The following is a 15,199-nucleotide window of genomic DNA, read 5'->3' on the forward strand; positions in this document are numbered from 1 at the left end:
AATTCTGTATGGCTATGCTAAAATTTTCTTACTTCTTTAATTCACTGACCTAAACTTGTTGATTTAATCGGCAAAGACAATTTCTTAACAAAGTGACGCGCCACGAAATTGACCACGGGGGCGGCGCTATGGGAGCGATTACATGAAATGAAAATTCACCACGGACATTGTATTATTTCCTTGGGAAGTCTTTTACGATTTCATGGAACAAAAAAATCAACCTAGTCAATGCTCATTTTTCAATACATCTATGGTTTTCGTTACTTACTCATTTTGAATGATAATTTACTCACTCGACTATTTAGTGTTAAGTGATTATTTTAATATTCAATTTTTAAGCAAATTGTTACGATCATAAATAGTGTCAAAAATTAATTTATTTTCTTAAGGAATTACACTCCTGAAGAAGACGCGAAAATGATAAATTACATCAAAGAAAGTGGAAGGGAAAAATTTAGCCAGAAGTTTTGGCAAGATATGGCGAAGGAAAATGTAATGCATTAAAGATTGCTTCTTAAACGGGAATTAGCTCTTTCATATCATTTGTCTAATTTCAATTTATCTAGATTGTGGAAGGAAGATCTTGGCAAAGCCTGAAAGGTCGTTATTATGGACATTTCAGTAAGTAACTAAATTAATAAACACATGTTTGCGTTCAGTTGAGTAAATGTCAAAAGAGATGTAATAATTACATGTGAAAAAGATAATAATTTGTTTCATATGGATTGTTAAAGATTAAGTTTGATTTTTATATCAAGAAACACGTATTTAGGCTTGCTTTTTAATCTATTTCTTAATTACAGTAAACACGAAGGAAGAAAATAGGCTGTCACCTCAATTGCGAATAGGAATGCGAAAAGAGCCATCTTGTAAGTTTTTTTATGATTTTAAGAGGACAATTACTTGGAGCAATTTCAACCCGGGCTTAGTTTCAGTCCTGTTTGACGTGCTCAAATTTCAGCCAGGTCCTGTTACAATATCCTATGAAAATAGCTTGAAAACGATGGATGAAACTACAGCTTAAAATATTCACGTATGCCTAATTGCGTACCTATTGTTTATGATGACGACAACAAATTAACGACAACTGGTCAAGTCAATTATTAATAAACTCGAACACGAAAACAATCTCGTTAGTTCATCGAATGATTTCTCTCAATCTCCAACCATCGACCAAAACGTATCCAAATTTTGGATACCTTATCAAGGCTCACAAGGCACAAAAATTATTTATAACTGTCTTAAAAACTTCGTAAATATATCATCAAACCATTATTTTTGACACAAAAGTCACTTTTTTTACTTCCAACAAAGACAAAATGTCACCACTGTCTCGTTTCAATGTCGTATATCAAGTTACTTCCCCGGTTGTAACAAATCTTACATTGGTAAAATTGAGGGATGCCATAAAACCCGACTTTATGAACATGCCACACAACATGAAACAAGCGCTATTGTACAGCACCTCTTAGAAAGCCAAAAAGCACAGAACATTACATATCACAACAACAGCACACTTGATCATAAAACACTTTTTGATGGATTTCAAAATAGCAAATACCATGGTGAATGGTGATAATAACAATGTAATAGTTTTTAAAGGAACTGTTTTAACCTGAACACTAACCCAACAATTCAAAGGAACCGTTATTTACAGCTAGAAAGAGACACTATGCATTTCGGCAGACAACTCATCAGGTGTGTCAACGTCTGCTAAAGGAGAACCTCCAAATCATGCTATATTTATAGCGTTACAAAAGGTCAATGTCATCCCAATTTTTAGAGATGACACTTAAAACAGAGACAGATTAAACTCGTAATCCTTTTGTTGGCAAAGGACAGGATTAGTCAATTTAATTGGTACTGACTCCATGACGCGTAGCTGGAATAACGAGTGAAATTTTTTAATAATTCTAAAGTTTTCATCAGAATAAGCATTGGCACAGCGAGTATTGCTTAAAAGATGTTTTCCAATCGCTGAATCACATGAAATAGGATTTTCACTTTTACACCCACGTTTTGGTAGTTGTCGTAAAGGAACAGTTTTATTCCTGACAGAAGCTGGTACATGCTGTTTTATTCTTTCACTCAACCTTTTACAAGTCCTACCTACGTAGCGAGCATCACACTCACATATAAACTGTTAGACTACATTCCTTGATATTTGAGCAGGGAGACACTCTTTGGGAGTGGGTGGAAGAATAGTTCTTTTTGAGAATATAAAGACCACATTGCATGCATAAAACAAACTCTCAGTTATATTTTTAGTTTCCTTCTCGATTAGACGCCTTACCCATCCAGGGAAGTTTAAGGAAAAAAGGGCACTTGGCCTGTACGAAATGTTTATTCCGTTCATTGTTAGGGGATAAGAAAAGTTTGTCTAGCAACTTTTCCGGATATCCATTCAACACAAAAATATTCTTCAGTGAGATAAGATCACTATCAATAAACTCTCTTGAGGACAATATATGCGTTCGCTTTGTCAAACACCTCACTAAAGAAATATTTTCTCTATGCGAAGAGAAAGAGTCAAAGCGTGTGTACAAACCAGTGAAAGTTGCTTTGCGATGAATGCTTGTTAATAACTGACCATTGCGTTTGTGTACAAGAACATCTAAAAAAGCTAATTGATTGTTTGACTCTAGTTCAGAGGTGTAATTTATTGCAGGGTGAAAAGAGCAAAGTTTATTAAGAAAAAGTTCACGATTTTTATCGTTATGAAACAAAGAAAAGGTGTCATCCACATAACGCTTATATACCACAGCACATCCGTACAATCTGAAGAAGCAAGCATTTTGCATTCTTGCGCACTTTTTGAAAAACCTAATTCTAACATTACCTAACTCGTACTTAACAACTATAAAATATTTTCCTCGTTACTTACTTAAACAGAAACCAACTCTTACTAACGGAAGCACTCTTTATTAAATCACACAAAACAAAACTTAATAATGGACTTAAACCAGCAAAGAGCTGTCGCTATTTGCTTTCACTGCCTCAATCAACTAATCCCTCCCATCCAACACACATTCCCGCACTTCCGATAAAATCATTTAACCCACACCTAAGTAGAGCTTCTGTTGGCTTGTAAATATAGTCTGTTGATGAATTTGTAACAATATCGAAATATTACTTTTCAGATAAATTCCCTTATTTCGTTTTCAAATATTGAGTTAAGCATGAGTCTTTTATTCGGAGTATGGTTCATATTTTATTACCCAATCTTAAAACGTAATTAACTTTCATCACTGACCATTATATCTAATGCTTACATTGCATTACTTTCAGTTTCAACTGCATTAAGCAGTACAACAGAAGATGGAAAGGAAGAGGTAATTATTTTGAAAATGACTTATATAAGAAGATGAAACCAAAAAATTTTTACATTACCCAGTTTAATTTCTGCAATGTTTTACGTCTTGATAAATTTGTATATGCAATCTCCACGACATCGCACACATTATTAGTGTTTTCTGTAGGTTGCTTTTTGCAACTTGACTTTCGCATTTTGTCAGAAAATTTTTGTAAAATAAATAAAAAGCTCTGCTGCTTGAGTTTCAAATTAGCAATGACACTGAGAATTTAACAGTTTTACATGTATTGTGGTTATTGGCAGTGATAAATCGCCATTGAGCGACTCATGGGTTCGAATCCCGTTGAGTCACCTGATTTTTTCAGGTCCTGAGACGATTGCTTAAATTGTCCAGCTAAGTGCGAAGATCATAACTCATTTAATTTCAAAACACCGCACTGCATAAAACATTCATATTACATTCATTTCACGAGAAAACATGAGCCCAACAATATTGACCTGCTCACCACTGTGTGACTTCATAGCTCAGTGGTCAGAGCACTGCACCGGCACCGCAGAGGTCATGGGTTCGAATCCCGTTGAGTCACCTGATTTTTTCAGGTCCTGAGACGATTGCTTAAATTGTCCAGCTAAGTGCGAAGATCATAACTCATTTAATTTCAAAACACCGCACTGCATAAAACATTCATATTACATTCATTTCACGAGAAAACATCAGCCCAACAATATTGACCTGCTCACCACTGTGTGACCTCATAGCTCAGTGGTCAGAGCACTGCACCGGCACCGCAGAGGTCATGGGTTCGAATCCCGTTGAGTCACCTGATTTTTTTTTTCAGGTCCTGAGACGATTGCTTAAATTGTCCAGCTAAGTGCGAAGATCATAACTCATTTAATTTCAAAACACCGCACTGCATAAAACATTCATAGAGCTTTCGACTCGTTGCTTCGAGCCTTCATCAGAATGAGGATATTTATTTACACGTGCTTTTAGCTCGAAGCAACGAGTCGAAAGCTCAATAAAAAATCATTTAAAAATCCGGAGAAACGTTTATCTTCTATATATTCAATGCCTGGATTACAAATTTTCAAACTTATATATATATATCAGGGGCGGATCTAGAGTATGTCAAATCCGTCGCGCGACTGATGTTTGAAATTCAAAAATTACCTATTCATATTAATTAAAAAATCATTAATTATTCTTACTTTCTTATCGCATTAACTTTGTGATAAAAATCCCGCATTATTTATTATTGAAAATTAATGACTAATGCAATGACTATCTCCTTGGTAACCAGATCAGTTGAATTTTAATTGACCTGGAATAACCGACTGATAAGCGGGGTGGCTTGACTGGTTCGACGGATAAAGGAGTCTATGAACGTCAAAAACGCTTATTTTATTGGTCAATAGCCAGATCAGTGGACAGTCTAGAATGGTCTCGACTGATAATAAGGGTGGCCGGACGTATATGGGAGTCCAATTGCTATCTTACAATTGGTTCATTTGAATTTTTGCTTTATTGTGATTGGTTTGACGGATTTCGACTGATAGCCAACTGAACTAACACAGTCAAGCTCACTGTCTGAATTGAATGTTTGATCGTTTCATAGTAACTTTTATAAGCATGATAAACTACAATCAGATGGAATTTATGGAAATCTTTTACAAATTCATATATTGTCATGAATGCTGCTGTCCAAAATGTGAATTTTTTCAAGAGGGTGAAAATTTATGGATAAATTTTAAATGCTTGGCAAAGACGATCTCGCGAGCGACATTTAGGTCATTGATGTTCAAAAGAAAGCCAACATTGTTTTGAGTTTTATCAGCAGAAATTTACATCCAAAATCGTAAGTAAAGGACAAGTGAAGTGTATGCATGAATGTAATATATCAAAGTTAATTATGCGAGTGTGTGATGCGATTTATCTCAATATGGCGTATGGTAAGCAGATCAATGCTTCTAAAATTGTTGTTGACGAAGGACTTTGAGCTATGATTTCTTTAGTGCTTGGGGAATCGTGGCCGTTATACGGCAGCGAAATCCTACATTCCTGCAAATATATTTCAATGGACAAAAAATCTGTAGCCATAAGGCGCCATACTATTATTTACTTTATCATAAACAAATGTTTGGGGTTTTTCATTTTATGATCATTGATCATTCAATCATTGGACAGTTATACTACATATTGTTTAAGATTTGAGAAAACTAACATTGATTACATGAGAAGCTGTTTACTATAACCTGTGATTTTGAGTCTTCTGATCCATGAAGCTTTTTATTTTGACAATTTGACTGGAATGGTATTAAACCTGAGTATTTCACATACATGGAATGTTGTCCCATGTCACATATTGTCCCCTTTTCTAACTGAACACCTCATGTAGAGATGTAAAGGTGTGTTAATCTACGGCTCATACCAGATTGTTTGCCATAAATTCCAAAGGGCTATTGATGTATGAAAAGCATTTTGTATAAAGTAAAAATGTCTTTCTATGTATGCAGATAAACCTTGAAATTTGACAAAACAGCAAAGTATTTTTCATGATCACTAGGTAATTTTTCTGATGATCATTATAATTTCTAAACTAAATTATTTCTGATTTACATTTAAACAAGCTTTGATCATATGAAAAGATATTTATCATAACCAGTAAGCATGATACATGAACCAATTTTAACATTCATGTAATTATGTAATTAAAGACATGTTGGTTACATTCTGTTTGTATTTGCAAATACAATGCTACTAGTGATTGCTATATAGCACACCTTGCATATACTTACAGGAGATAATAGTCTAGTGAAATGCCTAATAAACATTTATGGCATTAAGCTGTCCTTAACTGCAAATTTTCACTCTAATAATTTTTGCTTAACCTTTGGCAGAAAAAAATTTTGAGTTTTTTCTCAAAAGGTGAATTTGCTGGCACTGATGTGGAGATGGGTAAAGGGTTACAATAAACTTGCATGGTTTGAAGTCTGAGCTTTTCTATATCTATGAACTGTCACTTGTAGTACCAAATTTCTAACTTAACTAAACTCATTACATAGAGGTTTGAATGGGGGTCTCTAGGGGGGTCTATGCCTGACAACTTGGTAGAAATTTTTAAAGACTATATCTGTTTTTGAATAGCATTATTGTAAAATAAATTTTACGTTCCTAGACATGCTAATGAGCCATATATTTGGCATGATAATGAGCCTAAATATTTGGCAAAACATTCAAGTATTGTTCACTTCATTTTTTTTTTTTGAAAAAAAACGTAAGCAAAATGTGTTGTTTTTACGCAAAAACGATGCCCACAAATACATTTTGTATTGCTCTAAAACGCTGAAAATGGCATTTTCAAGGCTCTGAAATTCAAAATTTCTCAGGGGAGAATGCTTCAGAACCCCCAGGTGCGGAGCGCCTTCGACGTTTTATGACTGATGTTTGAAAAATCCTAGATCCGCCCCTGATATATATATATATAGGACAAACATCTAAGAAAATTGAAACAAGACTCACAGAACACAAAAACGCCATAAAACGACGAGATCCGAACTCATTACCGGCAGAACATACCCACGGAATCAACCACACATTCGACTGGACAGAAACTAAAGTACTCGGACGCGCACAGACTAAACACGCACGCGAATTTAAAGAAGCTTGGTACAGTAAAGACAACGACACAATAAACAGACATATCGACATACGCATCATATACTCACAACTAAAGAAACAGGACATAAAAACTACAAACAACACCAAAACTATAACACTACACTCTAATATTATTAACACCAATCATATTAACAATACACCAAACCCATGGCAACGCATTTCACCCCATCCAATCACATTAATCCACCCACTTATCCAATTAGACGCTCTAAACGTCTCCAAGCTAAAACGCACGTGTAAATAAATATCCTCATTCTGATGAAGGCTCGAAGCAACGAGTTGAAAGCTCAATAAAAATCAATTAAAAATCCGGAAAAACTTTTATCTTTTATGTATTCAATGCCTGGATTACAAATTTTCAAACTTTTATATATATATTTATATAGGAAGTTTTGTTTATTTGAATCTCCGTAATTACAGTGCTCGATGCTTAGAGCAGAGCATAAATATTGATAGAAGAAGAAAATACACAAAAACTATAATTTCATCCCTTCAAGCCTGTTTCGTGATTTCTCACTCTTCAGATGATAATATTAAGTAAATACAAAAGAACGTGCTTAACTATATATACAAGAGGAAGTTAGGATAAAAATTAAGGTAGAATTACATAAAAAGCTAGGTCTACGATTGCAAATTAGATAAAAGTGCCTTGTGTGTATGGCGACAAGAGGAGACAAGCTCGTTACGTTTGGTTACGAGGATAATTACGAGGATAGATAATAAATTTTTAAAATCATTTCTGAAAAAAAGATTTGCATATGAAGTGCATTGTCACATAAGTTATGTAATTCTGCTTCCCGTCATAGACCTTATCCCTTCCGTCGGGGAATTCTTGTCGCCAAACTGGTAGTATGGTAAAAATTCTATTTTAATAATTTTCTTCATTTTTACGTAACAGGAAACAAATATGGAAGAAGTCGATATGAGCGAAACATATTGTGAATACGGTAAGTATAGCAGATATGTTTACTTTATAGTTTTATATAAGGAAATGTTGTTGGAGATTGATTGATTGATTGATTGATTAAAGTCTTACTGTTACTGTTAGTCTTAGTCTTACTGTTTTTTTCTGTTTCATTCGAACATCTGTTGTAATAAATTAAAATATGATAACATATTCCCTCATAAACTGTCCAAATCAAGTGTAATTTGAATGTACGTTTATCTTTATTCTCAAGTCAACATTTCTGAATTATTTGTATATTTTTTCAGTGTTTTGGCTAACGAAGAAATTTTATCCTGCAATATAAATTGTTTTGTGTTCAATCATTGCAATAGGAACAATGTACTAAACAAACAAAGAAATAAAAATATTCTAAAACTTACATAGCAGTACGGCAGTACTAAAACTTGCCAGACTGACCAGGCCACAGCTTTTTCTTGCTCATGCTTAACGACTTAAAAGATCGAAAATAATCAAGTTTTGTGAAAAATACAAAACTAGAGTGCTCTACAAGCATTTAATCATTCTATGTTAATGCTGACTTTTAATCCAGCAGGATTCATTGTTTTATGCATTATGTGACTAAAATATTTTATTTAGGGCCCATTCACACTAACACTTTAAATCGATTCGAAATCAATTCGCGTCCGTATAAGGGCTAAAGTGAACATTTGTAATTGATGCGGAAACGAAGTCGGTCCGAAGTAACTTCGGCCACTTGAGAAGGTGGTTTCCAATCGGATTAGTTTAGTCTGCATGATAATGTAAACATGCAACACGAAAAGAATCGGATCAATCTTGATCAATTACGTGTTTTTAGCTTTGTGACCAAACTTTTCATGCGATCACACATATCACGTGATTCTTCTGAAGCGTTTGCTTGCAGCAATATTTTACAATTCAAAAAGTAACGCGATGCGACGCTTTGCATTCTTTTGTATTGCAGGATTTTTTTGTATTACACTAGATCTTTTCGCTGATTTTTTACGTTCTTTTGGTATTCCCGTAAAAGTATGCCCATTGCAGTAATCTCCGCCATTTGTACTCGTTAAATATTGTTATTATCAAAGATTCAAAGATGGTCTAGGAAAGGCGCCATGATTTAATGTCAATCATGTGAAGCAAATGCAAATAGTAATTTTACACAAAATATAGATGCTAAAGTATGTACCCACAATACCCTATAAGTTGACTAAAATACCTGCTAATCCATATCTGTCCTATTAAGTTTCTTATGATACTATGTTATCAAGCGAAAAATAATGCGGATAAAACTTTAACTGTGAACACTTGTGTTTTTTCATTTTAAAAAGAATCGAATTCGAATCATCAACTAATTCGATTAGCAAACTAATTAAGTGCGAATTGCCATTAGTCCTAGGATATGGGTTACTAAAAATATATTTTTTGTATATATCATTGAACTAAAGTACATGGAACGCAACATCAAGCAAATAATTAAAGACATAACTTACGCCAGAAACGCGAGATTTTACCCAAGACACGCGTGTTTAGTGTTTCGAGATTCTCTTGCGGAGTATTAAATGATTGACTACACACGCGTGTTTGGGGTAAAATCACGGCTTAAAAAAATTATAATGGTTTTGTATTACAGGTAGTGCTCCCTGTATTTTAGTTCAATGGGATATATTAATGTTGTTACCAGGTTTTTGTGATATTTTTACATGTAACCAACATATAAATTTTTGCGACAAATATTTGATAAGGGAAATTGCGGTAATCATACGTAGTTCACAACAATTTTGATTAAAGTGGCAAATTACCAAAGATCATTCAATAAGAATAACAACTTAACTAAGAATTAGTGTAATGTCCTATTTAAATGCTTTTCAAATAAAAGGACTTCATGCAGCAAAGCCATGGAATGTGTCACACGAACGTATGATTAATAGAGACATTGTTATGTATAGTAATATAAAAAATGTCGTGTGATGTTCTGATTTAACAAGTTACTCTTTGTTACCTAATCTTAAAAAATAATCAGTGACTATTTTGTTTAATGCGTATAACCTATTACTTTCAATCATAATTCAGGAGAAAGCATTAAAGTGAGAGGAGATGAGGAGGAGGTAATTTTTCTATTACTGATTTATCAAAGCAGCCTGCTTTCTATAGTAGTGAAATTTAAGACGATTTAAATTTTTCAATCGCTCAATTTAACTTTTGCGATAATGTAGGTATTGTTATGATTTAATTTATATACGTATATATATCACAAGTCTTTTCTATGTTGGTATACGAATCAGTCATTTTCTTCCAAAAAATGATATAAAAGTTTCATGTATAATATCGTCATAAACTTTGTATGTTGTTGCAAAAAGAAAACATTCCACTATATGATAAAAGCAAAAAATGTAGAACTTTTACACACAAATCTGTTTATAAAATAATAAGTGGAAAATATTTGCAAAAAGTGTAATGAAATTATTATTGTACGCGTAGTTTACTATATCTTTACATGATCAACAAAAAATCGTTCGTGCAATAAATAATGTTTTAATTTTTTGTTTGTTCATAACTTATCTTGCAAGACCGAATGCAGCGTTTTTGTATCTACTAATTTTCTTATTATTGAAGTTAAACGCGCATAGTTTTAAGTATTATTGCAGAAATTGATGCATTAATTATTTTTATATTTTTTACGTAACAGGCCACAAATAATATGCGCCATGTGATGGACATGGACATGGCGAATTGTGATGGTAAAAAATCTATTTTAATCATTTTCTCCATTTTTCCTGCAGGCTACAAATAATAAAACGGTCGATATGATCGAAACATTTTGGGAATACGGTAAGTATTGCAAACGTGTTCACTTTATAGTTGTAATAAGCAAGCTGTATTGTAGAGTATTTTATTTATATTTAACATTAAAGTGATGTCATGTTTTCAACGATTAGCTCGTTTCTAGTAATGTGCTATAGTTTTACCGTTTTTTTCCATATAAGTTAATCACTCGTTGTAATGAATTCGAATACATTGATATATTCCGTCTTAAAATCTCTTATCAATTGTAATTTTTTGAATATACATTTATGTTAACTCTCATGACTACCTCTCCGAGTTATTTGTACTCATTTAATGTTGTAGCCACTGATCTGATAATAGATTTTATATTACTTCCATATGTACCAAAAGTAAAGACTAATTATGTATGCGGAATTCATTTCTGTTTACCCACTTGAGATACAATTACTATAGAAATATATGGCTGATAACGTTTACAAACAAATATTTTAAAATATCCAAGACATTTCGCGACCTTGTTCTTATGTCAAATATACGTCATAGATGAAACAAGTTATGTAAATCAATTTGACATCAAAATATTCCCGATATGTGAAAAATACCGGCCTTCGTGTTCATTTGAAAATTGCTCGTCCAGGAAGACATGAATTTGACCCATCGTTGCCAAGATATGACAATTCACAGCTAGGTTGCTAAGTTCAGAGGCAGTAATGATCTAGAATAATATTCAATGCTTAAAATAATATTAATAATATTCATACACAGACATAAAATTGTCTGTGTATGAGTGCTCAATGCGGATGTTTTTTAATAATTAGTAATTCAATAACTGAAGAATAATCATTTTCATGTTATTCTTCGGTTGTAATGTAACGTGTATTTTAGATTTGGAAGAAATGCGAGACAAGTTAGTTAAAATTGAAATAAGCCTTCAATCGACGTCACAAGAAAAGGAAATTCCTAATCTTGAAGCACATGCTGGTCCGTCTCCCCCATCTCCGTTAGCTGGATTACTTACTCCTGGAGTACCACCACCTCCTAGCGGACCATCACTACCACCACCTTTATCAGGAGTGCCACCATCACCTCCACCTTTCGGGGGTGCAATACCAGGTGACATTTTTATTTGCGTAAAATAATTTTGATTATTGTGATGTTCTGAACTGAACATCTATCATTTGCTCTCTCTTGTTTTTCAAGGTCCACTACCTCCCCTCGGACCCCCAGGTCTCCCTGGCCTACCAGGCGCATTACAGGGAAAAGGAAAGAGAAATGTACCAAAGCCTTCGCAACCTTTGAAATCATTTAATTGGTCAAAACTGCCTGATGTAAGTGAAGTGTTATGTTAGGCATTGACATTGTCAGCGATGTCATTCAGTGACAATGTATATTGCCATGTATGTCTCTTTATGTACAAATTTTCATTTCTAGACCAAAATAAAAGGAACAGTTTGGACGGTAATTGACGACTCGAAGGTACGGATGTTTTTCAAAGCAATACTTTCTTGAAGGTTTTTCATTCAATTTATTTAATTTTTGCTTGATCAGATTCATGAAATCATGGATTTTAACGACTTTGATCGCATGTTCTCGGCATATCAAAAATCCAAGAATGACCAGGTACATTTTGTGTTCGTTTTACACTTTCTTCAACGGTCTATATCCTTTGTTAAGAGCAATTTTGATTGTTCATTTCAGAAAGATGGTGGTGCAGAAGCTTGTGTGGCTGCTGAACAAAGGCAAGAATTGTCATTCATAGATAGTAGGAAAGCCCAGGTTCGGTGATGCTATCAAATATGTTGAGTTGAGAAGTTGTTTTTGCATTCAAATTTGCATCGAGATCTTGTTTTTGTTTAGAACTGTCAAATTTTTTTATCAAAACTGAGAACTTCTAACGAACAGTTAGCGCGAGCTGTTCTCACCATGGATAAAGATGGCGAATTATCTGTAGAAATGCTTGAACAGGTAAAATTTCACTTCGACTTCTTACATAGGAATTAAACATTTTTACTAACGAATCTATCTTCATCCTCTTTGTTTAGCTCTTAAAGCTCGTACCCACTACCCAAGAAAAAAATCTGCTCGATGATCATAGTAAGGAGAAAGAACAGTTTGCCAAAGCAGACAGATTTTTATACGAAATGTCCAAGTATGTCGTATATGTGAAGTGACTGCTTTAATTTCGTGTACCAAACGTACAAATCTTTTTTTGCTTTTAGAATCAACCGTTACGAACAACGATTGGCAACTTTGTTTTACGTGAAACGTTTCCCAGAACGAATGGGCGATATAAACACAAAAGTTAAAGGTAAAAGATCATAGATTTTCTGGGAGGAATTCCAATCTCCATACTTACATAAATATTAGCAAACGCAATTAGGATTTGTTTTAGATACAGCAAACTTTCAAAGAAATTATCTCCAATTATGAAGTAAGAGTAAAATAGTTTAAAAAAATAAATCTGACATGACACGGTGACATCCTCAAAGCACCTTTTGAAATCTTATGCGAACGATAACAAGCCGTGCATTTCTTTAAAAGATGTCATTTTATTGTTTGAAGTAAATGTCTGTTGTACGTGACTACAATAAATCTTTATTTCAACAGCTGTGATAGAAGCATCTAAGCAAGTATTCCGCAGCAGAAAATTCCGTGATTTACTGGAAGTTGTATTGGCCTTTGGGAATTATATGAATCGTGGAGAAAGAGGAAACGCTACAGGGTTTAAAATTGCCAGTATCAATAAGATCATGGACACAAAATCGAGTTCGAACAGCAAAATTAATCTTTTAGATTACTTGGTCATGCTTTTGGATCAAAAGGTTTGTGTGGAAGAATTTATACTTTAGATTCACTTTAGATTCACATTAAAAAATTAGTTTTGATTGTCTCGTCTTGGGTTCTTGCAGTTTCCGGCCGTACTGCAGCTTGAGGAAGAAATGGGAGATGTTAGGACAGCTGCTAATGTCAGGTGAGGATAGAATGGGATCATAAATTATGGATTACCATCATTGATAGGAAAGATTGCTTGCTCCAACGACATTTTTTTCCAGTCTTGTAGAGTTACAAAATGACATAAAGAAATTCAAAACAGAACTCAAAACAGTTGAAAAGGTTTGTAATTTGTCCTTAAAAAAATGTAAATGTCTTTAATTTACAACTGCTCCAATTTTTCTTACAGGAGTATGATTATCATGGTAAAAATAAGGATAAATTATCTGGTGATAATTTCGTTAAAGAAACTGGAACTTTTCTCACAGCTGCACGAGCGTCGTTCAATGAACTTGATGATTCCTTGAAGGAGATGAAAACAAGAGTGAGAATTTTCATTTAGTTTAACCTTCGGCCATGAAAAAGGACACATTAAATATATTTCTACTTTTAGTACGAGAAATCTGTTTCGGCGTTTGGTGAACAACCGAAGACCATTACCTCGAAAAATTTCTTTGGCATTTTTTACACGTTTTTAGTATCTTTTGCCGTAAGTCTCTTTTTGTTGTTTTAGTTCTGTTTAACGCATGCGCAGTAGATATAAAATAACGTTAAGTTGACAGAACTGAATCTTACTTTCAGGAGGCAAAGAATGAGAATGAAAAACGAAAGAAAAAGAAACTAGAGGAGGAAAAAAAAGAGAAAGATGAAGCTTAGGTTAGAAACAGTGGAAGTGTCCTTTTATACATTGAAGAGGGAGCTATCATAACGATTTCAGGGTAGACATGGGCGTCATTCCTGCAATAATAGGGGGGGGGCATATGCATATATTCTGTAGTGCCAGGCTGATTTCTTTTGAAAATGAAATTGTTTTGAAAAGAACTTAGACAAGCATAGCAGAATATATGAATATGGTCCACCCTTCAATTAAGACAGGATTGACGCCCATGAGGGTGGATGATTTTGTCATGTGTTTTCAAGCTATAGTCTCTGGCCATAGGTCTGACATACTGTATTTTGTGGCTTACAACCGACGATTTGGTTTGATTCAATAATTAGAAATGTTAAAGAACAACTTTGAAAACATCGCATTTTCAGTACATGTTGGTACACGTTGTGATTGTACATGCAGACTTGCGCAGTCCTAAAAAAGGACTTGTAATGTTGGTATTAACTTCCGTTTCAATGTCTTAGTGTTAAACATCGCTGGTCATTTTGACTCTGAAAGACTGCACTAACTACACTAACTCTCGCTTGTCTCACTTGTCTCACTTCCGTTCCACTCATGTTTTCTATATTGTTCCTTATCGTCCCCGACGTACTCGAATGTACAATTGAAACCCAGGTTGGCTCAGCAAACTGAGTCATGAATAAATATCTATTTTTGTAATTTAGGACCTTGAGCAAGTTGCCTTAACTTTGTTAAAACTGAAATGAAATTCATAAAGGTCTGATGCTTATAAATTCAAATATTTAGAGTAATCTCTGCTTTGTTTATCGTAAAATCATTCCCAAAATTCCCAACGTGAAAAAATCATATTAGTGAGTTGCTTCTTTTTTAAGG

General features: G+C 33.9%; 1 protein-coding gene and 1 long non-coding RNA gene across 2 annotated transcripts; both read left to right on the forward strand.

Moving 5' to 3' along the window:
• The first annotated feature begins 9,994 nt into the window (after positions 1-9,994).
• Positions 9,995-11,607, forward strand: LOC124457380. Its single transcript, XR_006952553.1, has 3 exons — positions 9,995-10,025; positions 10,701-10,749; positions 11,590-11,607. It is a non-coding gene; the product is annotated as an uncharacterized LOC124457380 (long non-coding RNA).
• Positions 11,608-11,679: 72 nt separating this feature from the next.
• On the forward strand, positions 11,680-14,352 carry LOC124457331 (disheveled-associated activator of morphogenesis 1-like). The gene is made up of 14 exons (XM_047007601.1): positions 11,680-11,704; positions 11,905-12,032; positions 12,136-12,180; positions 12,253-12,324; positions 12,403-12,480; positions 12,562-12,669; positions 12,747-12,853; positions 12,924-13,012; positions 13,312-13,526; positions 13,614-13,675; positions 13,758-13,818; positions 13,886-14,020; positions 14,090-14,185; positions 14,278-14,352. The coding sequence occupies exons 1-14, from the start codon at positions 11,680-11,682 to the stop codon at positions 14,350-14,352; spliced, it is 1,296 nt and encodes a 431-aa protein (XP_046863557.1).
• Positions 14,353-15,199: the final 847 nt, after the last annotated feature.

The sequence above is a fragment of the Xenia sp. Carnegie-2017 genome, unplaced genomic scaffold (assembly GCF_021976095.1).
Source record: "Xenia sp. Carnegie-2017 unplaced genomic scaffold, XeniaSp_v1 HiC_scaffold_6, whole genome shotgun sequence".
In the NCBI taxonomy this organism is placed as follows: domain Eukaryota; kingdom Metazoa; phylum Cnidaria; class Anthozoa; order Malacalcyonacea; family Xeniidae; genus Xenia; species Xenia sp. Carnegie-2017.